Source organism: Ciconia boyciana, chromosome 7 (assembly GCF_034638445.1).
Source record: "Ciconia boyciana chromosome 7, ASM3463844v1, whole genome shotgun sequence".
NCBI lineage: Eukaryota > Metazoa > Chordata > Aves > Ciconiiformes > Ciconiidae > Ciconia > Ciconia boyciana.
In genome coordinates this window covers 38,123,686-38,148,657 of record NC_132940.1, presented here as the reverse complement: position 1 = coordinate 38,148,657, position 24,972 = coordinate 38,123,686, and the positions used below count along the sequence as shown (strand labels likewise).

At 42.4% G+C, this 24,972-nt stretch overlaps 2 protein-coding genes across 10 annotated transcripts in view; both read left to right on the top strand.

Annotated features, from left to right (window-relative positions):
* The first annotated feature begins 294 nt into the window (after positions 1-294).
* On the top strand, positions 295-8,541 carry RNF168 (ring finger protein 168). 5 transcript variants are annotated; one of them, XM_072867412.1, is made up of 9 exons: positions 295-422; positions 1,013-1,123; positions 1,247-1,329; positions 1,687-2,030; positions 2,931-3,007; positions 4,689-4,865; positions 5,535-5,659; positions 5,950-6,037; positions 6,631-8,541. In XM_072867412.1, exons 4-9 carry the CDS (start codon positions 1,730-1,732, stop codon positions 7,696-7,698), a joined length of 1,836 nt encoding a protein of 611 aa, XP_072723513.1. In that variant the 5' UTR covers positions 295-422; positions 1,013-1,123; positions 1,247-1,329; positions 1,687-1,729; the 3' UTR covers positions 7,699-8,541. The 5 variants fall into 5 exon arrangements, with proteins under 5 accessions (XP_072723513.1, XP_072723512.1, XP_072723511.1 ...); XM_072867411.1 differs by having other exon boundaries at positions 1,225-1,329; XM_072867410.1 differs by having other exon boundaries at positions 1,013-1,151.
* Positions 8,542-12,581: 4,040 nt separating this feature from the next.
* Positions 12,582-24,972, top strand: part of UBXN7 (UBX domain protein 7) — a 33,015-nt gene continuing 20,624 nt past the window's right edge. For 4 of the 5 annotated variants that reach the window (XR_012043338.1, XM_072866998.1, XM_072866999.1 and 1 more), the window contains exons 1-5: positions 12,582-12,723; positions 15,998-16,145; positions 18,131-18,198; positions 21,723-21,788; positions 23,779-23,891. Coding sequence is in view for 4 of the 5 variants with exons in the window: in XM_072866998.1 (XP_072723099.1) it covers positions 12,651-12,723; positions 15,998-16,145; positions 18,131-18,198; positions 21,723-21,788; positions 23,779-23,891 (468 nt within the window). In the remaining variant the exon portion in view is untranslated. Of the gene's footprint in view, positions 12,724-15,997; positions 16,146-17,137; positions 17,252-18,130; positions 18,199-21,722; positions 21,789-23,778; positions 23,892-24,972 lie in introns of those variants that run through there. The other variant, XM_072867001.1, reaches the window with a different exon arrangement.

The window sequence follows — 24,972 nt, the reverse complement described above, 5'->3', positions numbered from 1 at the left end:
TTCAGCAAGATCCGTCGGTAACTATTTATGGCTGAAATACTTGTTTACACAGTAAAACTGCAGCACCACGGGGACACGGACGCGCCCAGGGCTCCCCGCGGGCTCCGGGCACTGGGTTAGGCGGAGGAGGGCCGTTAGCCCCGGGCTGGTCCTGCTTTCCCCCTGCGGCTTGCCTCACAGCTCTCCGTCTCTGCCTCCCGACAGGCTCGGCTCGGCTCGGCTCGGCTCGGAGGAGGAGGAGGAGGAGGAGGAGGAAGAGGAGGAGCGAGAGGCCGGACGGCGGGAGAGGCCCGTCAGCGAGGGACGGGGCGGGGCGGCCGGCGGGCGGGCAGCGCCACGGCGGCCGCCATTGCAGGAGGCCGCGGCTCTGCCTGTTGCCGGGCCTGAGGACCGCTGCGCCCCTGCCACGGAGCTGCAGCTCGGTGGGTGCTGAACCCTTGCTTTGACCGTTCAGGGACCGGGGGTGTGTGGGGCTGGGGGGTCTGGGGGCGGGCACCGGGCCTAGCCTCTTCCCGTTGGCGCGTCCGTAGCGGTGGAGCGGCGTCCCTGTGTGCCGGGCCCCGGCGATGGTGTGTGGAGCTGCCCCGCCGTCCTGCCCTCTCCTTCTCTGGACGTCCACATTTTAGGGGCTTAGTAAGCGGTTTTTTTTGGTCTATATACAAATTGAAATTAGTCCAGAACAGGTATACGTTGACTTGCTAGGTCTTTTTAACAAACTGCCTGTAAAACTGGGTGTTTCCATGTTATCTAGCATCCTTTTTAAAAAAAATTAAAGGCTTTGTTTTATCAACAAAGGGAGAGGAGAAAAATAAAACCCAACTTAAAGTATATTTGTCTCTATGTCGAATTCCTGTGTGACTGAAATTGCAGCCTTTCTCTTGGAAGGACCTCCTGTCTCTGTGAAGCTGGCTGTTTTTAAGAAGCTTGTAAGAACTTTCTTAAGTTCCTGTAACTTAAAACCCAGTGTTTTTATCCTTTTTGCTGCATGTGTCTTTTATTTTCTGTCCCACAGTATTTCTGGGTGAAGTGAAAAAATCCTGTGAGGAGGGCTGGTGGTAGAAAGGCTGGATGATCCCCACCATTTTAAGCCACACAAGAAGATGCTGAAGTATTGAATGCATTGGTTAGTTCTGTGCTTATATCAACAAAAAGTATGTTGACTTTTTAGTCCCAGCTTAAGCAAATGAATGAATGAGGAAGAACCTCCTCTCCTCTGATGCATAGGGATGTTGTATTTCACCTTCAGAACATGCTGGAACCAAGTCTGTACCAGAAGCGGCTTTTGAAGGACACGCATATACTGAAAAATTGACTGAATGGAAGGTTAAGGTAACTGTGATAACATATCTACCAAACGTGAGCATAGCTTATCACTAGTAGATAGTAAATGCTGGAAGCATCCTCACCTTCTTTCCCCCCTCTCCTTACCACCTCCTTGCTATCCCTGAAGCACCTGTTACAGGAAACTGCGGTAGGAAAACCTGCTACGGTTTCTCCGTGAGTTCTGGAAAGACCTGTGTCTTCCTTGGAAAGTCGAGAATCTCTCAGATCGTGAGCAAAAGTAACCACTTAAGCAGACTTCTTAAATCCACTAACGCTTCCATAAAGTAGCTGTAAAACTGAGCATTTTCTATTTTCTTCTATATTCATTATGGGAAGTAAATACATGTTTCTTCTTGCTTTCAGGTACTGATGTTGTACTAGTCCTGCTCCTCTACTTCGAGTCAGCATGTCGAAGAAATCAGAGGCTCCGCTTTCCTTGTCTGACTGCCTCTGCCAAATTTGCATGGAGATCTTTGTGGAGCCCGTGACACTGCCATGCAACCATACCCTCTGTAATTCTTGTTTCCAGCTGACCGTTGAAAAAGCCAGTCTTTGTTGCCCTTTTTGTCGGCGTCGAGTCTCTTCTTGGGCACGATATAATGCCCGCAGAAATACTCTTATCAACTGGGAACTCTGGGAAAAGATTCAGAAGAGTTACCCGAAGGAGTGTGAGCGTAGGATTAACGGACAGGATTTGGAAGAGGAAAGTAAGTAAAACGTCACTTGTCCTGGGATGTCTCTGCTTTACCAAAGTAATTACTGTTGGTGGACTTTGGATGTTGTGAAATAAGAAACTGTGCATAGACAAACTGTTACCGCTAGTAAATGTGGTGTCAGAGCTCTCCTGTGAAGGGCTTGCGAGGTAGAGAAATGGCCATCTGTGCCTTTTTCGTTTGTGATACAGAGGGTATGCTGTATTGCCGGACCATTTAAGTGGGTATTTGTTCATGTGTTTTGCACAACGCATTGGTTTATGGCTGCCTATCCTTGCAAAGGCAATGCTTCATTACTGGTACAACTTCAGCTGCAAAATCTGTAAGTGGAGTATTTGTGCATATGCGTGCGTGTGTTTATCACTATCAAGTAAGCGAAGTGATTAAAACTTTTTCAACTCTTAGATGCTGTTAGTTAGTTTGGTTAGAAATTCCAGGGCTTCAGTCTATGCAGGAGTCTCTGAGCCTAAAATTGTGGTGTCAGACAAAAGGAAGTGAAATCTGATTAACTCTTTGAAGAAGGATTTGGGGTTTTATATTGTAAGCTGCATTGGGGGAGGCTAATCGGTAGGTTGGCTCTATGACATGTTGTTCCATTTGCGGAATTATGAAGTCTTTTTAATCACAAAAAAAAAAAGACTTAGGTTATAGTCAGCATACTTATTTACTGTATATACAGTGCTTGGAAAACACTGACTGTTCTTGCCATTCTGTAACAGTGCTTTTTTATTTTGTTCCTTTGTAACACAAAGTGCTTTTTTTTCGCAGCACTTGATTTAAGTCAGTTCATTCCTGTGACAGGGTATGGAAGTGATCTTTTGTTAAAATCTTTCATTGTTGACTGTCGTGATCTTGCTTTGTTCCTCACTTCTTTTATTCCTTTCTCTCATTTAGTCTGTGTCCCCCATCCGCAACACCAGCTGAGCAAACCTGGGGAACTAAGGCAGGAGTACGAAGCAGAGATTAGCAAGGTAAGTCTAAAAACATAGTTAAAAGCATAAATGCTTTGTATCTAGTTATTTTAATTGTTCCCACAAACAGCTGTAATGTTATTTAATGAAAAAGAAAGGTACTTAAAAAGGCATTGCTGCTGCAAGAACACACTGGTCATTCCCAAAGCAAGAATTAAATTTTTATCCTTTATGGAAGAGGAGAGACTTCCTTGTGTTTGACATGAGGCAACATTTCTCCAGTTTTCTTGTGCTAGTTGATCTGTACCTCCTACCTCACCCTCTCAGTTGGTCCATTAATGTATGCTGTCTTGTTGTCCCTGCAAGTAGGCGTGCTTTGCAGGCTAGGAAACATAGAGGTACAGACACAGCAGAACGCCCAGGCAGGTCTCTGTTAGTCAATACCTTGCATTTCCCAGAACTCTGCAGAAGAGTTCTTTCAGGGTTAGTGTCACCTCTCACTGTCTGCATCCCTGCCCACACATGCTAAAATGCCTTTTATAGGTCCGCAGATGCACATAAAGTATTTTGGACTGGCAAACGTAAAAATTTGGAATTGTTTTGGCTTTGGTCTTGTACTTACCTTCTTGATTTCCCTCCGTAAGTAACATAACAATTAGATGAACTTGGATAGTGAACACACAGCATTTTCTTTCCTGTTTGCTCACTCCCTGTGTTATCTGTCTTCATTTGAAAATCAGAAAAGATCTTAATGTTTGTCTAAGGATCTAAAGGATCCCTCTTCCTCCAATTCAGACACAGTAGTAGTAAGAATTATGGTTGGAAGTAGTATCAGAATGCTCCTTTCCCTGACAGCCCCATCGCTGGTTGTTATGAGAGCAGGGGGAGTACATGAAACAGGACTGTGTGATTCTCTTTTATGGCAGTTAGGGGATAAGATTGATTGGCAGCAATAGTATCGATGGTTAATGGACATGGTGCCCAAAAGCAGTGAAATAAGGAATGGTGTCTGGTGCCAATCATAAGACATCAATACATGATTTGAACAAACTCAGACTTAACATAGCTTGTGTAGTATTACAACTTGATGCTCCTCTCTAAAGTAAATTTTCAAATTTCCATTACCCACTTAAGAAAGCTTTATTCATTATTGAAGTACTTTGCTGTCCTTGTGGAGTTACTGATAACTGATTTACCAAGAGTGGATGTCTGCCATAAGGAAGGCAGATTTACAGTTCTTGCTCTGCTGCTTTGGGTTTTGTGTGTTTCAAGAGAGCAGAAGGACTCAGAAGAGAGATGTGCTGCCTTTTTAGGCGTCTTGTGCCAGTATTGACATTATGATGATATAAGCAGGTTGAGCAAATGCTGTGGTCTAGCTGGCATGCAGCCTTATAAAGAATCTTAATCTGAGTTTCTCTGTGGATCCATGTATTTGGAGATCTTAGTTTTTGTTACTGACATTTTCAAAGGTGAGTAAATGAATTTTAACCTTGCATGCTAGCATGATTAACGGTGTAGTCTTACAGAAACCAAAAAGTAGGTCACTGTTATCAGACTGAAGACTCTACACACAGTATCAGTTTGATTCTTACATCTTTGGAGAGTTGCGTAGTTAAATACTGGCTTTGAATTGTGTGGAGTGTCTTTGTGAATAGCAGATCGTTCACATTTAAGAAGTGTCCGCTGAGAGGTTCTGGTGTGGTCCTACAGCAGCAACCTTTAAAAAAAAATCTTTTTTTAGGTGGAGGCAGAACGGCGAGCACATGAACAAGAGGAGAACAAGGCAAGTGAGGAATACATTCAACGGCTTCTAGCAGAAGAGGAGGAGGAACACAGATTGGCAGAAGAGAGACGAAGGGAGATGGAGAAACAGCTGAAGCAAGATGAAGAGTTGGCCTGGCAGCTGAGTAACAGTCTGGTGAGTTAGGATCAAGGGGGACAGTAGAAAACGTTGATATAGTGCAAGCAACTTAGACTTTTCAGAGCAAAAGTTAAAATTTTGAATAATTTAAATTTATTTTAATTGTAGTTGGAAGCTGTTGTCAGCCCCCAGTACTTTAGATCCTTGATTGACCATTAAGTTTTGAAGAACTATTGGGAGGGTGAAATACCCCAGACATTTCTACTTTTATATTATGAACTTGAAACATGTGCCAGATGTTTTCATTGTGAAACATTTTAAAACATTGGTTTTCTTCTAAATACTTCCTTTTCCTCATGATTTTAAAAATACTTCTTTGGAAGAAATTGATGTCTGTAACCTGCACTGAAAAAAACGAACATACAATGAAAGTTTACCTTATGTTTTGGGGTTTTGGTTGGTTGTTTTTTGCTACCTGATAATAGTCCTAGTGGTGAAAACTTGTGTACTTATTTGAGCAAAACCTCTTGTCCCTTAATGCCAGATACAGGAAAGTGTACAGAACATGTAACGTTTCTTGTTCCATAAGTATCCATTACTTACAGTTCCAGAATTCTTTGGACAAAAGTAACTAATTCTGCAGCAGAAACAAAGTAGTTCTCTGGGTTTTCTCCATTTTGTGTTGTGTTTTGTTTTATATAATGCTATTTTTACTTGTCATCAAAGAATGACGATTCCAAAGGGCACGTGCTCAGCAGTCCTTCACCAGCAGGCAGTCTCTCATCTGAAACATCTCCAGTGAATTTGGGCAAGGTGAAGAAAAAAGCAAGCAATTCGGGAGACATTCAGAAGTAAGTAATTCAAGTTTTTCTTCTTTAATTGGTCTGTTTCTTGGTGTAGTGTCCCTCTGCTCTGTTTGCTTCCTTGGAATCCTGTAGTCCAACTTCCCTCAATAATCTGGGGCAAATGTAAACTGTCGAATGTTAAAACATCTCCTCATAGGATAATATGGAGGAGAAGGGAAACACTTGCCCTTCTCTTGTCTTTGTCAGAATGAACCTGAAGATCTTGATTTAAGGCAAAGACTGACAATTCCAGAAACAAAAAGCTTGAAAAGGTATGCTTTTTTTTTCCCTTTAAGGTATCTGTCTCCAGAGCTTCATCATGCATTGGGATCAGCATCATTCTCTAGAACAACAGAGAGAGGCAGGAGTGACTCTGGCTTTGTGGTAACTAGAATCATTTTGTTATAAACCTCAGTGTTAGTAATTATGGGTTATTTTCCCCTTGCCTATAGGATTGCCAGTCCTATATACCCCTTGCACATCAGCACTGGGCAGTTTATCTTGCCTTTCTTGAGCTACCTGCAGTGTTCACGACTCCCCAAAGTGGAAAGGGAAGAAATCATGCTTGACAGTCTGCAGATGCACACTTACAGCTTACTTCAATAGTTACCTTGTGTAGCCTTACAGGTACCTTACATGAACGTCTTCAGCATCTGTCTGTCTGTCTGATCTTCCCTGTTGAGCTTCAAAAGAAGATGAGCAGGCTCATACCTTGAACAGTTGATTTGAGTATTGATAAGAGGAGAATGCTGCAGTTGCGTTTTCAGTCCTTTAGCTAGGCTTCTGTAGGTTGTTTTAAATATTTTCATTATTATTAAACAATTACGTTGTTTTGTTTTTTTTTTAAAGAAGAATCCAAGTTAATATCCCAGAGTAGTTCTGAGCAGTGCAGCTATGAGGAGTCAGATTTGCATTTTATTCATACCCATTGGCTTTTGATAAATTTACTTTATTAGTGGTCTCTCCCTTTTCTTCAGGAGACCAATAGCAATGAAGGCAGCCGTTCTGCATGGCAAGATGAGCAAGAGGAAATGCCAACACTGTCTCCGCAGCTGACCGGTGTGATTAAAGATTCCAGCGCTAAGGATTCGTTTTTGGAATCATGCATGAACTATTTCAGTGCCTCAGCTTCAGGGGAAACCACTGCTGCCAAGCAGGAAAAAACACCAGCACCAAATTGTCTAGGAGACAAAGTTCCAGATACGCTTCATGGAATCGCAAAAGGGGAAGGGTCTAGAACAGTTCTTCATAGATCCAAAGGAGAAGATGATGGAATTGAGTCAGACAGTGGCAGTTTGACACATATAGAAAGCATAAACCTTGAAAACTCTGCTGAAACTTGTACTTGTATTCAGTCATCAACAAATTCTGTGATGTCTCACAGCAAAAGTGTAACATATGATCTCGTGAAGGTGGGCAGACACTTGGATGAAGAGGAACCAGAGAGACTGCAGACCACTAAGGAGACTCCAAAAAGAAAGTCGCTGGAGCAACCAGCTGAAGCAGTGGTTGACTTGTGCATGCTTGATAAGAGGAGAAGAACTTTTCCAGAAAGTTTAGAGGACCAAGGGGAGCAGATAAATGATTTTAACTTGCAAATGCAGAAAGCCTTTGAGCAGGAGTTCTATGAAAGGCGTATGCAAGAGGAGCAGGACAGGCTTCTGGCTCTGCAGCTACAAAAACAGATCAACAAGGAGGAAAGGACACTTAATCGACAAAAGGGCTCTCCAGATGAGTACCTTCTTCGCACCAAACCACCTCAGACCATGAAAGACTCTCCTGCTGGAAAGGGAGGTTCTAAGATGGCAAAAGACTCAAAGGTACCAAAAAAACAGGCTGAAACAAATCACCGCAAGACTCGGAAAGGTTCTTGCAATGAAAACTGGCAGTCCCCTACCAGAGTCCGAATGAAATCACCCAGCATCAAGGGAGGAAAAGTTTTGAATTGTGTGGTTAATACCAGTGACGCAAATGGTATTTGTTCACTACCTAAGAATAAGCAAAAGACGATCCTTCAGATGTTTAAAAGCTCTGTTGCGGAGTAGATCCACAGAACCACAGACACATGGTGGAATGAGAATTAAAACCATGGTAATGCTTTCTCCTGTGCTAGACAAAGCTTCCTGTAAGCAGTTTTAAAGTTGTTGGTTTTGAGGGGGATTGCTTTGAGTCACAAAGTTGTGTATTCTGAGTAGTTTTAATAACGTGCGCCCCCAGACTTTAAAAAATGTTTATTGGTCTTTTAGTGACTGCAGCTTATTTTCTAGCACTTGCATTTACATAATTTTGAATGTCAATACTGTTAGTGTTTAAAAACAAAAACAACTGATGGTCTTATCTTAGAATGAGAATTCGGAGCCTTTTATGGAAAGGATGCACATTCCACAGAGGAAAGAAGCAAAAAAGTGGGTCTGTATTTCTAGTTGTCTGCCAACTGCAAAGTTCAAGCTTTACTAGGCACGACCACTGTTCTGTTAGCCTAAATCTCAATAACATGCTTCAGTTTATTTGTTGAATTGCATTGTTCGCACGACAGTTAACAAGAGTATAACCGGACAGCCAGTCTTGCCGACGCATTCTTTCCCTATCCCTCTCATATACTAACTCCTTTCTTAGACAAAGAGTGAAAAACAAGGTCATTCTCCCACTACCAAAGCCAAGGATCTTTCATAGATGCCAATAGTATAAGTGGTTGTGGGCTTGTATTTACCTCTGTTCAGAGAGGTCACTTCTGCTGATCTGACTCACTGTCATTAGGAAAAAGATACTTTTGTTTTCTTATTGCTACTGTTCTGCAACTTTATTCTTGTATGATAATATTACCTATTTTTAGTGCTATTTAATTTTCGTACTCAAACTGGTTTGAGTCTGGTTCAAACCACATAATATTAAAAAAATAGTTAGTCCAGAAGACAGTTATGATGGAGAAAGCTAAACCAAAATGGGGAAAAGCAACTGAAAACTGGAGTTGTCAGTAATGACATAACTATAAAGATTCACATAACTACCATGCCTGACTCTAACTGTTCCCCCCCATTTTTAGAGGGACTACCAAATACTGTCTTCCAGTTGGGTTTAAAACTAACATAATTCAAAAGAATTAGAATTTAGACATGTAGGGAAGCTGAGGCCTGTAGGAAGTTGAGGCTGGTGAAGAGTTGACCAGCTGCTACTCAGCAGAGGAAGTATTCTTCCTAGATTGTTTTATCTGTTGCTATTATGAAACCATTTTTTGGCCTTTCTTTGGTTGTAATGAGATACTTTTCCACTGTACATGTTTGAAAGAGAGCAAAGCACTAATCTACATTGCTGAAGTGTGTGTGCTAATCACCAAAGTTTGCAAATGTTTTAAATGTGTACTTTTTTTGAACCTCATTGATGATCTATAGACTTTAAAACTCAGTTCTGGGAAATTTGTAACAAAATACTTCAAAGCAGTATCTTCTGGTGTTTTAAGTTTAAAAAAAACCAAAACCTGAAATTTTATTGAGAGCATGAACAGCACACCAAGCCAAAAATGTGAATTGGTTTTTTTCTTTGCCTGCATGTCTCTCTTAATGGTGGGTTTCTCATAAATAAATGATGTGTTCTAAGATGCTTTTTGAGAAAGTTGCAACAGGGACCAGTTGCAGTTCATTCACTGTTCCTCTTGCTGCCTCAACCATTGTGCTGGAAGCCTTCTTTCCATATAGATCTGTTTCTGTTTAATCCTTACCTTTGTTTACCTTCTACCTTACCCAGGCAGTTAAGTATAATCCTTCATTAATTAAAAGTGTTCTTTAAGGCAGATATATTGAGTGTTTTCATGCTAGTGACGCTCGGCCTTTCCAGTCATGATAAGCATGTAAGAAGTAAACTTTCTATTTTCAAAACAGATGAGGAGAAAGAGTTTATTTTTTAAGTCTATTCAGCCTCATTTTACAATCAAGTAATCAAGTCTGAAGTCTGATGTTTATTTTTAACTTGCTTGAAAGATGGTCCTTGCTCTGGCATGGAGCTCCTTCTTCCAAGATCATGTCTCCCAATGACTGCTGCCTGTTCTCAAGTATGCCTGAGCAGACACACCACGTGCTCCTCTGATTTATTGGCATTTTGGTGTAATGCGTTGTTCAGGATTTCAGAGCAGGTTGGAAATGGTTTGGAGTGATGCAGGGCAGTTCCTGGCCTCTTCCCACACAGGTCACCCCTGCAGCCACCTGCTGCCAAAATGCTAAAGTTTATGCCCTATGCAACTGTCTCTGCAGTTTGAGACACACTGTTTCTGTGGTCCTGACTAGTGCTGTACCCCTCTAAGGGGTTTGAATGTCTGCCCTGTTCTTCCCCATCACTGCCTTTAATGTCTAGCACTGAAAGAGTCTGAATCTCAAGTGTTTTGAACTGCTGGCCATTCATATGTAAGAAATAATCTTGCATGTGTTAGAAATTCTGATCCTGGTTAATTGCTGTATTTTTCTCAGATCAACCATCATTATACTCCAGTACAGCAGTGCTGGCTGTGGAGTTGCTTTCATGGCCAGGTCCTGATGTTTGATAAATACTTGGTGAAACAGGAAGGGAAGCATGTGTGGTCATACAGGTATATATCCAGATAGACACTAAAGAGCTGAAAAGAATGAAGCTAGAAATGAAATACATATCCCCCAACAGCAGTAATCTTCATTAGAGTTAAACTTAATCTACTGCTCTTATTGTTTTGGGGCTAGCTCTGTCCCTGTAGCAGGCTGACACTAAGTAACATTCGCTTAGTGGTAAGATAGGAGGCATTTTGTTTAAAAAACACAGTGAGAGCTCACTAGTTCGGCAGTCTCACACAGTCTAGCTGAGTACACCTCAACAACATGGAGTGAGCTGCCATAACAGCTCACTGCCAATTATGGGGTTCCTACGCTTATGCCAGCTTTGGCACTTGGGGACTCTCCATGATCTAATTCCAGGTGTTAAAGGGGTAGGGGAAGTGTCAAGGGGGGACAGGGCAAGGGAGAAGGGAGGATTTCCCTTTTGGGCAGCAGTGCACCTTGTGCAACTAGCGCAACCTGCATGTGAAGCCATGTCCCAGTATATGGGTTTGCTGCATTTAACACCAGTTTCATTCTCTTTTCCTCCACAAGCTGTTTTGGTGAATCTTTTCTTTTCCCTCTTAATATGTTGGTTATCTGTCTCTTCCATATAAGGTTTATGAAATGCACTAAACTAATCCCAGTTAGAAGTTCGGGGACGGGGGCTTTTTGCGTCTTACTCTTCAGTCTTGCATGGACTCACTTCCTTGCCATCAATAGTGAATCCTGCTGCTGTGATTCCATTGAAAATAAATACAAAATTTACAGAAATTAGCCATTTCAAAGGTCTAAATAGTACCGAAGTGTATTTTGGAGTGTGTATATATATGGGGGGGTGTTAAAGTATTTGGGGGTTATTTGTGTTTTTCCAACTTACTGGATTTTGTTCTCAGTGTAAGAATGACCTCTCACATAAGAATCTTTTCTTTTTAAGCAGAATGGAAAAAGACTAAAAAGAATCATTAGCTAAACCCAACCTTAACTGCAAAATATACAAAACCTATAACCTATACCAAGCCAGTCCAGCAGCCTCATCCGAGGTGGGGTACTGCAAGCCCTCAGGTCCCAAAGATGATCATGTTCCTCACTGCATGCATGGCATAATAATCCTCACCAGGCACCTCTTTGGCCTGTCCTTTCTGATTTTTCTTGTTGGAGTGGAATTTGACTGCTGCTGAGTGCATTTTGGTTGCACCAGCACCCTGTTTCCATTGCTGCGATCCAGGAACTTTGAAGCAGGTGAAATCCGCTTTGACTGGTTTAATGGTGTTTGTGAAGCAAGAGTCCATACTTAGGCTGTCTAAGCTGCTGTAACAGTTCACTGCTGCTCAAAAGGGTGAGTTCACCTTCTGCCTTCAGCTAGCTCTAGTGGTTTATTTGTCACCTTTGTGAACAAGTTCAGCTCATCCAACTGCCAGGAAAAAAAACAAGTACCAAAAAAACCAAATACTTTGAGAGGCTTGGTTGCTTCCCTGACAGCCAGAGCTGGTGTGGGGAGGGGAGGTAGGGAGAGGAGCAAGAGAGGGAACAGATCTACCTGTTTTCATGGCAGCAAGTTTTTAAATTGTCTGAGACTTTTTAAAATGGTTTTTTAAAAGTTTTTAAATTGTCTAAGGAAACCTCTGCTTTCTGTGGTACTCACTTTGGTTGACACTTGTTAATGACAAGGTGCTCTGCAGCACTCCAGCCTGCTGACAGTGTTGGCAGCAAGCCAGCCACATGCTGTGCTATGTTGTAAAACAACTGAAAGCAGTAAAATGTTCCTTTGCTACCAGTGCAATTTCTGCAGGTAGCATAGGGATTTAAAACACCCAGTGTGCTTGTTGTTGATGCTGTTTCTCTTCTGACTTTGAAGAACTAACAGTGAAAAGTATCCTGACAGCAAGGGCTGCCCTGTAATGAGCTCCCTTGACAGGAGCAGCCACAGCATTTCTTGGCCACCTCAGGGCCTACCTCCTCCCTTGCAGCACCTTTGGTCCCTGTACACGCTTCCACATGAGGGCAAAGGCCTGCCAGACCCCTTGCTTTGGTGTAGGCATCTGTGACAAGGTAAATCTGCGTGGAAGCTCTGGCCTTGTGTGACGAGCGTTTCAGTATCACTGCTAAGGCCTCTGCTCCTCGAGTCCCATGATTAACGAAGGCGGAGGGTCTGAAATGTAGGGGGGAAACTTGCCAGCAGCGATAGCATCTGAAAAGCCACGGAGGCCACTGAGGCGGCGGGGCGGGCCGCGTTGCCATGGCAACCCCCGCCTTTCCTCCCGCCGCTGAGGTGACAGGGCGGGGCTGGTCACGTTGCCACGGCAACTCCCGCCCCGCCCCGCCCGCGGCGGCGCGGCGAGGCGCCTCCCCGGCGGCGGGCAGAGGAAGGACGCGGGCGGGCGCCGCGCCTGCGCAGAGCGTGCGGGCCAGCGGCGTGCGTGTTGTTGTGCGGTGGCGGCAAGATGGCGGCCCACGGGGGCTCTGCGGCCTCCTCGGCGCTGAAGGGGTTAATCCAGCAGTTCACCGCCATCACGGGTGAGGCACACGGAAGCCGGGGCTCGCCGAGCTCGGCCGAGGCCGCTGTCGCTGCGTGCTTAACGGGCGGCTCCCGTCCGGCCCCCGCCGCCGCGTCAGGGGGTGGCCGCCCCGGCGGGCCGGGGGCGGGAGGAGCGGGCCGCGGCGTCAGCGCTGCGCGGGACGAGGCGGAGCGGCGCCGCGCCGGCGGGCGGCCCCAGGCACGCTCCCCCCGTCTCCCGGGAGGCCCTCCCGCGGCCTCCCTCGGGGCGAGAGGTGCTGACGACGCCTGGGCCTGTCAGCGGGCGCGCTCCGGGGCCCGGCCCGCCGCGGGGGGTGGTGCCCGAAGCCCGGGCTGGGCACCCGCGGTGCCTCCGCCCTGTACGTTGTGGGGTCCCCCTCGCTTTTAGTGGCGGCTTGGAGGCGCCTCTCGGTTGTCCCCAGTCGGCTGAGCGTCTCGGGGGTGCCGGTCCGTGTCCTCCCTCCCGGTGGTCCGGTCTGGTCTGCCCCAGGAACCGCGTCCTGCTCCTGCAAATAAAGCTCATGGCCGGGAGGGAGACGAGCTGAACCCTGAGTCCGCGTTTAAAAAAAAAATAAGTATCTTAACGTACAGTCGACTTACTGAGAATTAAGTTTGCTAAAGAAAATAGCAAGTTGCTTTTAAATTGAAGTTTACGGCAGGTGATAATTCCTGCTTCAGCTTGTGGACTTTGAGTGCTAGACCCACTTTGCGTTTAACCTGCTTCGCTATAGTTCCCCCTTGCTTATGGCATTACATATCAAATACTGAAGGAGTACTTAATAAAACATTTTTGGCTTTTTAGTTGATATAAGTGAAACTGCTTTTGATTCGGTTACTCTAACCAGCTCAATTTCAGGTTGCGTACCTGTACTCGGGCTTGGATGGACTCAGATCCTGAACAGGGACGTTGAGGGTGTTTAGTACGCTGTGAACATGCTGGTAGGGTACACTGGGAAATTATTGATTGCTCAGCTATCCTTAAAGAAGCCTTCTAGAATAAACCCTCTTGAATAAAAAGAACCTACAGCAAATTCGTTTGCATTATAGTATGTGCCTGTGTATGCCTTGTGTTTTCTTTTTCATTAGTGCCTGAGGTATTTGCTAAAAACGGAACCAGAACAGGCGGAGTCATGCTAGTTCACTCTTCCTGATAGCTTTTTGTGCTTATACAGATGGTTTATGTTAAACATAAGAACACCCCTCTTATGCTTTCAAAAAGGAAAAAAAGAACCTGCTGGGCTTCACCCAGCCACTATTAAAGTAGAGTTTTGAAGTTTTATTTTTCCATTTTAACAGAATTTAAAGTTATACCTAAAAGTGTGTTGTTACGGAGCTTGTCTTGCCGATACTGGCTAGTTTGACAGCTGCTCAGAAGCACACACCCTCAGTCGTTTGTGTTAACACCTTTCAACTTTGGGTTGTAAATGTACGAAATCAATCCTGTCTGCGGGGAAAAGGCTGACTGAATACTATACAGCAGTTTGGTTCTGGCGTAGGTGATAGTGAGGAATGAGGAGAAATAGTCTTTGATATATTTCTCTTATCCAGATGGCAGAATTGTGTTTCTGTGCTCTCATCTAGAAAAGTATTGCTAAGAGAATGTAGCTCCTGTGTATCTTTACCAATGAAATGATGGGATCTCTTTGAAGTTTGCTTTGAGACTTAACAAGTATTTAGTATTTTCTGTTGGCCAGCGCAAGCACTGAAAACGTTCATATGATGGCAGTTTCCTTAGGAGTGGTGAAGAATCAGTACAAGCACTTTCTGTGTTGCTACCTCTTTAAATAGCAGAGGGTTGAATATAATTTTTCTTCTAGTTCTTCTAAATGAATGTCTTCACATGACTGTACAGTGAGGTTGTAGGGTGGTGTGTGTATTCCAAACTATACAGGTATCATTTAATCGCTACAGTTGACATTGAAATGAGCTGAAAATGCTGAAGAGTGGTTTGTTTGAAGAATGCAAACTTGATGCTCTCACATCATCTTTTTGAGATGTCACTGGTTTTTATTTTGCACTGTCTTTGTCTCGATTAAGGTCTTAAAATACAGCTGACTGCCATCCGAGTACACTTGTCATGCCAGGTTGTTTTTTTTTTTTTTTTTGAAAACCAGTTCCCTCAGTCAGTTTGGCTTTCTCCATGATTTAATGTAATGGTGCAAATAATTTAGCACTGGTCTATCTTGACTGTTTCAAAGTGTATTCTCTTTTATTAGTCTGTTCAAACTAGAGCTTCTTGAGTCTTTCCCAGAAAATCTGAGAAACGTCCAAATGCGTTTTGCCCAAACTGTGTTATCTGTGATTCTGACATTGGAGAAAGTGTTTTCTTAATTTTGGTGACTTGCAGTGAACCTAGTAAGAATTACTACCAGTCCAAAAGCTACTCCCAAACTGGCTGAGCTGCATTTTGCCACTCTTCCTCTCTACCAGCCTTCCTGTATGAAAATAAACTCTTTGGCAGTCCGTCACCTATAGAGACAGATGCTGTAGTAAGTAGACATTTAAAGGGTTGGGTGCAGGAGAGCTTCCACTGATGAGGGTGCTTCTTTTGATGGTATGGTTTTTGAGGAGAAGTTGGGAGGTAGAGGCTGACCCTCTGAGGAAGGAGTTACAAGTGATGCTAAGAACTAGCGTTTCATCTTGAGCAGCAAGAATAAGACTGGATTTAGTTGTGCTTAGGAGAGATTTAAATAAATGTTAGTCATTATACAAATAACTGTGTAGACAAGTACTACTTTCTCCCTCTTGGCTTTTTTTCCCCCTCTTATGTGAACTGAGCTTCTGCTGGTTTGTTTTTGCCTTTTAGCACAATCAGTAAAACAGGTTATCTTTTCTTCCGTCTCTAAATATCTGCTATAAGTGGGTAAAAAAACTCTAGCAGCTGATTTAGTATTCTCCCTGTTAAAATATTAAGTCAGGTTTTCATTTTTTTTGTGTGCATGCCTACTAGTGTTTGGAAAATTGTACCAGGAAAAGGTCTGACCTCTAGAAAAAAAGAAAAAACATGCTAAAACTCCTCAGATGGCTTCCACTAAGTTTTCTCTTGATGGAAGGAAGAAGTCTGGCTGTCTTGTATGCGGGCATTCTCTTCCCCTGTGAGATATGTATGTTTGTCTCATTTCATAGTTGTACTTCAGAGATAAATGGCAACTGATAAACTGTTCTTTCTAATTATTAATGCTTTGAGAGAGAGCGCTTGCCGGTCAGCTGTTCCTAGCACTTCCAATCAAAATGCTTTCCAAAGAATGCTTTAATTTTTCTTTGGCATTACAGGTGCCAGTGAAAGCGTGGGAAAGCATATGCTTGAAGCATGCAACAATAATCTGGAGATGGCTGTCACCATGTTTCTGGATGGTGGAGGCATAGCAGAGGAGCCTAGCACCAGTTCTGCAGGGGTGTCTGCTGTTCGACCGCACACTGAGTATGTACCTGATGAACGTGACTGTGAACGATGAACATTTATGAGTAGTCTGTCTGAAGAATTTAATAATGTAAGGCAGAACAAATAAGGCAATTGTCACTTCTAACCTGCTGTCAACTCACTGTAATACATGCTGCTTTGATCTTTTTAAATTGATTGCTCCAATATTGTTCTGGGTAAATAAGTTCTTATATAAGTTGATATGTAGACCAACATAAGTTAGTCTCTCTTGCATGTACTTCAGAAGTTTTCTGTAGCTTATACATACTGTTTTTTGCAAACAAAGCTCAAGACATTAAAGTGGGGATCCAGTAGTAAGAGATTCTTACTTTTAAATTGCTCCAGCAATCTTGCTTTACGTTAATTTGGCAGTTAGAGAGTTCTGTTGTTTTGGTTCTTATAAATATAGTGACTTTAGTCTCATTTGTAAGGGTTTTATTGTGTTGTTTTAAGTGTAACCGGATTTGGCACTGGAAAGGCTAGATTGTGTACACTAGTATGCAGAGGAATAAGCAACTACAAAATCTGCATGAGTGTCTTACACATCAGATGCCAATAAAAGAAAGAGTTGTTGTACTTGAGCACGGCAGAGAGTCTTTCAGTGCTACCTGTTAATGTGTCTGCTTGGGATAAATGGAGTATTTTGAGTGGAAGCTAACTGGTATAAGTCACTTTCATTAAATGTTCTAAATTAAAGCTAGCCATGCTTTCATCTTTATGAAAGTCTTCACGAAAAAGACGACTAACTTTTAAAGAAAATTCTTGCCGCTCATACTTCTGAAGTGCATGTATAAATTTAAACAACGTTTGAGTACTAACCTTTATAATTGATGGCAAGTACCTTCCTGCTTGAACCTTTGACAGGTAATGAAGTTAAAACTCTGTATCTATAGGTGTTAGAGTTCTTATTTCTAGGAACTTCTGGCACGTCAGTGACTTAAGATTCAAGTTTTTATTGGAATACTTTCTTTTTTATACTTGACGCCCTCCAGGTGCTGGTCAGCTTAGTGTTACTTCTAGGAAGAGAGAACAATAAATATGCAAATGCAAAATGGAGAATAACTAGCTTCACAACAGCAATCAAAGATGTGGAGGTTAATAGCAAGGTTAGTGCATCTTGCTGACATTATGAGTTACTTTTTGAAACCTGCACAGCCAAGAGCCATGAACTGCACACTTTATAACTTCGAAGAGTCGGAGGGAAGAGGGCACTTCAGGAGTAGTTCATAGACAGGATATAGCAATGGATTTCCTTGGGTGAGCCCCTGCTGTCCTTCGCGTAGATCCAGTAGTGATACTGCTTCAGAGTCCTTGTGATTTCCTTTCTTCTCCTAGTCATAATTTCAGATTATCTAGCAGTCTGCAAGTGTAATTAAGCCGTTGATATATGAGGGAGCCCAGCTATGGAAGCAAAGAATTGCTTCAGAAATGGGGGGGAAATGTCTGTTTTGACCATCTTGTTTTCCTTCCTCTGGAAAAGAGAGGGCTGTGAGTTTCAAGTGGAAGTAAAAAGTCTTCCAAAAGAAGAAAGCTTGTAACAAGGAAGCTAATCTTTTTTTTCCCTTTGTGTAGATAACCAGGGGAGGAGGGTGGCAAATGGATTAATTAGCAGCCTTTGCTAAGTTTTAAGAAACTTCTCCAAGTTTGAAGACAGTTATTAAAGAAGAAAAATGTTTGAATAGTAGATGGACAAACCCTGAGATCAAGTCACCCAGGGATCTGTGTAATCTTCTGTCAAGACTTAGACAGGTTGTCCGTGCCAGATCTTAATGCAGAGTGTACTAAGTCCTGCTTCAGTGCCATGAGTGGGAATGGATGGTCTCTTGAGGTCCCTTTTGACCCCACATCTCTTGATTCTGTGCAACAGTACAGCAGCATCCTTAGCTGGTTCAAGTTGTGGGAGTCTTTGAAGCGCAATGGGATGTGGTTTATATAGTACTTGGAATATTATAACCTGATTTTTTTTTTTTTCCCTTCTTTGATAGGGATGAAGTACGAGCTCCAATTCCGCAAAAACAGGAAATTTTAGTAGAGCCTGAGCCCTTGTTTGGAGGTAGGCTTGTGTTCTTACTTTGTTTTTTGTTTTCTTTATCTCGAGATGAGCTAAGTGACAAAAGAAAAACAGAACTTGCTGAATATGAAGAAAGTGTTGTATGTATTTTTATTCTTGTTTTTTTCCCTACTGCAACTCTACTGCTATGTAACATGATTGCATACTTGGAAATACACCAGTGTTACTGAAAACCTCACACATTAGAGATGCTACATTCCCAGTAGTACTAATTTGCTAACTCCAGTTTCATGAGACTTTGTGAGGCAACAGCCAGTTAGCTATGATAAGTATACATCTGTGTTCTAGGGGTTCAGAATCATGTGATACTGCTGTGAGAGTGTTCAAAGTGGTGGGATAAAAGCTTGAGCTTCGACTAACGAGTGAAAATGAAGAGGGCAAATGCATGCTTCTAAGGGAGATGATAGATCAGAAAAGGCTGAACTGTATTATTTTCTCCATTTCTCATTTAGGAATTCAGTTTGCTCTTTAAACTGCACCATGCAGCTAGTTTTCTTGTTTGTTTTCTGAAGCCGTTTATCACTTTTGCTTTTGAAACATTTTTTCGCTGTAAGAAAACAGGCGATGGAAATGCTGTTTTCTTTTGGGTGCTTATCTAAAACAGTTTAGTACTCATGTAATACACTAATGTTCTGAATCTCAAACCTCTGCTGTAGTGGTTCTTTTACAGTAGCACAGAGGTGGAACTTCTGTAGCAGGACTGGATTACCTGGTGCATTATCCTATCCTTTTGTATAGTGTCCATGTCTGTATGGAGATCTAAGGCGCTCTCTTTATGCTTACTTCCTCTAGCCTTGTGAGGCTCTGTCCTTCTCATGTTGACCAGGCCATTTCTAGCTGTCTGTATGGCTTTTGCCATGTCAAGTGAATTGAGTGTCTTCCTCTTTTTGTCGAAGAAGTGCATGCAAGTGCTCATCTTTAAAGTGGTCTCATACCCATAGGAAATGCGCTTTTCTATTGTTTTGTTCCTGTGCTAGAAAGGAGAAGGAGGCCAAGCTTCAGGTTTACCCTGAAACTGGTTTTCTGTTGATCCTGTTTTTCAACATCAGAGGTCTTTAGCCAGGATGCACAAGCTGAGAGGTGGTTCCAGAGGAAGATGTCCTGCTGAGGGCTCTCTGAAGACACTGCACCAGCTTGTTCCTCTTGCTTTCTTTGTGGCCCAACAGAGTTTTTGACAAAGGTCTGTAGACTCCTATGGGTTCAAGAATTGAAGAAGTGCAGGAGTAAGATCTGCTGACCCTAGTGCTTGGTCCTGTACTACCCACCTGTCACACACTATCTCAGACGCACTGTCACTGACTGCTCTCCTGAGGCAATCTGTGGATCAGTGATAGCCTCCTGACACTGTCTGGTCCACCAGTGCTAATATGCTCAGTAATGCCACTTCTGTTTAACATGAAGCAGCCTGACAAGCTAGCTGAAACTAGAGAGATACTTCATTTGGTCTTTTAAGCTCTAACCTCAAAGCAGGGGACATGCCGGTTTCTGTTTTTAAGTGAGGTAGTCATATGAGCTTAGGTTTTCTTCCAGTTAAAGAGATGACCCTATCTATTTGTGCTCTGCCAGATACATGGTTCCCATGTTGCAGTACAAAGGATATCAGAAAAACATCTACCTGGAGTGCTGTGAACATCTTCACCAGCGCTGCCAGGCTGTAGCTAAGCCTGGCAAGGGAAATGCTGCTTTTACTGAAGTGGTCCTTCAGTTGCTATTCTTAGATGCAGTTTAAGTTGCTCTGAAGTTGGCTTTAATGGGTTGTGCTTGTGCCTAAGCATTTAGAAGTGAAAGAGATGTTACTTACTGGAGTTAGAGAGGCATTATTCACAAGCATGTTCCTCATTCAGGCTTACTTTCTTTTTCCGGGATATTCTGTACGGGATACACTGATTCTTTGCTTTGTACTCTGTACAAGAAGAATGCAAGGAGCAAGAACTGTGTACCATTCTTTATGCTCTTGGTGTGGCACAAGGTGAAGGATGCTGCATGCACTATGGGAGCAAAGCCAGAAAGGTGTCTCAAATAAAATTTTGGAGGTACTTGTTTTGTGACCTGTGCGGAGGTCGTGCTTTCTCACTGCAAATGATTTTTCTTATTACAGGTTTCTGGTGGGTATATGTTGTATTTATATTCATCTGTTTAATTTGTTTATTATTTATCATGTATTGTAATAATTAGGCTTTTAAAGTTCTACCTTAAAATTGTTCTGCTTTCAATTAATAATAATTGTCCTGGCTCCAGCTGGGATAGAGTTAATTTCCTCTTAGTAGCTGGTATAGTGCTGTGTTTTGGATTTAGCATGAGAATAATGTGATAACACACTGATGTTTTAGTTGTTGTTAAGCAGTGTTTATACTAAGTCAAGGACTTTTCAGCTTCCCATGCTCTGCCAGCAAGGAGGTGCACAAGAAGCTGGGAGGGGGCACAGCCAGGACAGCTGAACCAAACTGGCCAAAGGGATATTCCATACCATATGACGTCATACCCAGTATATAAACTGGGTGGAGCTGGCCGGGGAGCAGCGATTGCTGCTCAGGGATGGGCTGGGTGTCGGTCAGCAGGTGGTGAGCAGTTGCATCACTTGTTTTTCCTGGATTTTGTTCCCCTCTCTCTTTTGTTGTTGTTGTTGTTATTATTATTGCCTTTTTTTTTTCCCAATTATTAAACTGTTCTTATCTCAGCCCGCGAGTTTTCTTACTTTTGCTCCCCCCATCTCCCTCCCTCTCTCACTGGGGGGGAGCGTGAGCGAGCGGCTGTGTGGTGTTTGGTTGCCAACTGGGGTTAAACCACGACAGTGATGCAGAAAAATAGTTGGAACGAGTCTTGGCTGGCAATTTTGGTTTGCATCCCAAGTACAGTGGTTGTGCTGTATCGTAGGACTTCAGTGGTACTTTTTTGGTACTATTCCAGTTACCTGCCTGGGCTGCTGCCTCTGTGAGCTGCACATAATCTGTTCTGAAGGTTTCCTTGCCGATAGTGATACTGGATCCAAAGGAAGAGTGTGGCTGTTGCCAATCCACCCAAGAAGTTGGGACAGGATCTAGATAAGAGATTAGCAGAGAATAGAAATGCATTGTGGAGAAAACAAATGTGGTTCCTAAAAAATAAAATATTCTCCCATGGGGTTTAATCCTTTGAAGTTTTCCATCTACTTGAAGGCCTTTTGTAAAAACCTTGACTGGAATTGTGACATGTTGATGCCATGACAACACTTCCACTACATACTGATGGGCCTTGGTGAGCCCATCAGAAAGGGCTAACTTTAAACTTTTGTGTATTGTTGATACATGTTTTGTTTTGGGGGTAAGGTTTACTGGAGGGAGGAAATGGGTCTTACAAACTACCTGTTTCCATCCTCCCATCCTCCTCCAGCCCTTCCTAATGACCTTACTCCCACATCATTCATGTGGGTTCCTATTCTGTTTTCACACACATATGATAGAAAGTACTAATATGTAATTATTTTGATAGTATACTTTTGAAATGATTCTTGAATTTTTTTTTTTAAGCTCCTAAAAGACGCAGACCTGCGCGCTCAATATTTGATGGCTTTCGGGATTTTCAAACAGAAACCAGTAAGTGTCTACAGATCAGTAAGCTAGAGGTTCTGGTTTTTTTTAATGCAAGTAAGATTGAAAAATAGTTTCCATTGTAGGCTATGACAGCTTTCAGTCACTGACTGGTTTTAAATTGCCTAATTTATAGCAAAAGTTTGGTTTTTTTAATAACATTATTAGGCTGTTCATTGTTGTAGTGTCAGTACCATTTGCTGACGTCTCTCTTCCACATTTGTGGTACAGTTAAGGTTGTTAGTTTATTGCTCTGGGATGGCTGAAGGGGGAATACTGAGTAATGGACATATGAAGCAGGTAGTGAGGATGCTGGTCCAAACACATGCCTGTGTTATGTAAGTAAAACCTGCAGACAGTATATTCTGTTTGCTTTGGTATGGCAAATATTTTCTTGATCACTCTCAAAAAAAAAAAACTTTTTCTGCTCTAGAGGGAATTGAAAAGGGGGAAGAATCTAACACCCATGTAGAAATTAAGTTCATCCACTGAATTTTTCTTGGCTAGCCTGTGGTAATGCTGGCACTTGAATTAGATTTGAGTAGCCCTGAGACTTCTTCCTTGGCCGCACACAAGGTTCTCATGAATTTAATTGCTGTTTATCACTGTCTATCTGTTCATACACAGAATCTCCAAATGACAAAGCATTGGCTGTTATTTAAGCCATTAAGTTTTATAGAATGGAATTCTTTGACAGCAGAACACCAGATATTTCACAGCTGAGTTAGAGCTGTTCTGCAGTTGTTATCACTGATGTTGCTGGAGTGTTCAAGAGGTCTAACCATGGACCAGGTTCCCATGTAGTTAGGTGCTGTTGGATGCTAAACTGAAAATAAGTATTCATAATTACTTCCTTTCCCCTGACAGGTTTGGTCAGGGTTTTCCAGTAATAATGAACTTGTCAAGTGCTAAAGTCACTGGCAGCTGTGTAAATGAAAATACACAATTTACAGAATCATCATACCCTTAAATTTTTTCTCACCATCTCCACTCTGTTATAAGACATTTAGAGATGCACAATGTGTAAACCATTGTGAAGGTTTATGATGAAACTTTATCATGCTTTTTGGTGAAACTTCATAGATGAGTATCACTGGCTATCTCTGAAAAAGTGGCCCTGGCCATGAAAGTCCAGATTATTTCCTGGCTCCTAGGCCTGCTCCACAGGGATGCTTTTTTCCCTGTGGGGATCCAGTGTCTGCTCAAAAATGGTTTGTATGCTATGGGCCATTGACAGCACCTTTCACTACTGGAAAGTTTTTGGCTGTGGGATAGTTATTGCCTATTTCAGCTGACTTGGTTCCATAAAATACATTGTATCGCTGCATTTTTAGGTGAGCAATTGCTGTGATTTACCTTTATTGTATATGATCCTATCTATGTAGGAAATACATTCTGTATTATTTTGAATTGAATTGATACCACTAAAAGAAACATGCTCAAAGTGTGGTACTTGGGGATAAACAAGTCTGAAAACCCATTCACCTGAAAGAGACAGTGGTATCCTGAGACGATTGTAGGAAGAGTAGGTATTTAATATAAACATCCAAAGACATTTTTCCATGTAAACTCAGACCGTTTTTTTTCTTTTCTGTGGGACTGCCTTACAGTCAAAGAATAGAAACACTGGAATAGAAATATTCTGAGTAAAAGTTATGATGCTACAATCTAGCTCAGTTTCCCCTTTTAAAAGCATCACTGTGGACAAGTCATGGCTTTTTTTTTTTTCTCATTTGTTTTCAAATACTGGCATATGACTCCCTCTGCTGATGCTCACATTTATTAAGATGTTTTTAAAAAGTGAAATAAATGCTTGGTGCTTTAGAAAGCTGGAGCAAGTGGGGTTCTTACCTTGTATAGCAGCTAATCTTGTTCGGTGTGGTCTAACCTTGTGACTCTAGTGCTGAAGTTTTGTGTATGAGTGTATAGCCAATAATAAATCCATCTTGTGAGTATTTTGTTTAATTCACCTTCCTTTCCTCTTGGGGCTGTGCAGTTCGACAGGAACAGGAGCTACGAAATGGAGGGGCAGTAGATAAGAAACTCACTACTCTAGCAGACCTCTTCAGGCCTCCCATTGATCTGATGCACAAAGGCAGCTTTGAAACAGTAAGTTTGGAAATTTTGGTGCAGTTCCTTATGTGATGACTGTGTACAGTGTGGAAGCCTTGTGTTAGGCTGCTGGTATGTATGGATTCATTTGTGGGATGATCAGAAAGTTACAAAGGACCATATAGTGATAAATATTTGATAGATGGCATATGGAAATGTTGATGACTTATTGAAGGACTAACTAATGATGATAGCCCACATTGTTTATGTTTCAATGGCAGTGTGGCAAATCACACTTGGTGAAAGACTTTAGTGCACAAAGGAGGCTGGTCAAAATGGAAAAATTGCATCCCTTGAAGTATCTCTGTATAGCATGATACAGAAAAGGCTGAAGTAAGATTGCTTTTGATCGGTGAGCAAGTACTTTGCAAGGGGCTATATAGTTTGCAGCACAGCCCTGCTAAAAAGCTCAGGCATAGTTATGTTAACATGGCTGAGTGCTTTCTGATACCTGAGTTAGTAGAAGTATTTGAGTGTGGCTTTGTCATGAAGGCACAATATTATCTTCAGTAGAGGTCTTGCCCCTGTATAAAATCACAGCGGTTTGTCTTTTGCATCTGGTAGTGACGGAAGAAGTATCCAAGAGATTGTCTGCCTGAGAAGGGCAGCTTTAAATAATTTCGGGTGTCACCTTTCCTGTCTCTGTAGGCGTGTGTGGGTCTAGTCGTAAGTTGTTATGATATGGATCAGTGACTTAACTAATGATTAGAGAATATGCAAATTGGTATATATTTTTATTTTCTGAGTCCATAATTTCTAGATATTCTTCAGAAGTTGTGGTTACTACTGAACTTCCACCTGGTCATCTTTAAGTAGCTGAGATTTATTATTATTATATAATGATTTAATGAGCATGCAAACTAATGATCAGATGGTGCAATACAGATGCTGCAAACAGTGCTGGAGATCTGACTCCATGAGCTGAACAGAAGTATTACTTACATTCTTTTCACATTTGCCTCTACTACCACACACAAATACTAGAGCACTGCTGGAGAATTTTTGGAGAAATGCTGCGTGCCTTTATTGAGTCTCCAGGTCTCATCCTGTTGGCCTCATCTCTCTTTTTATGCTTCCC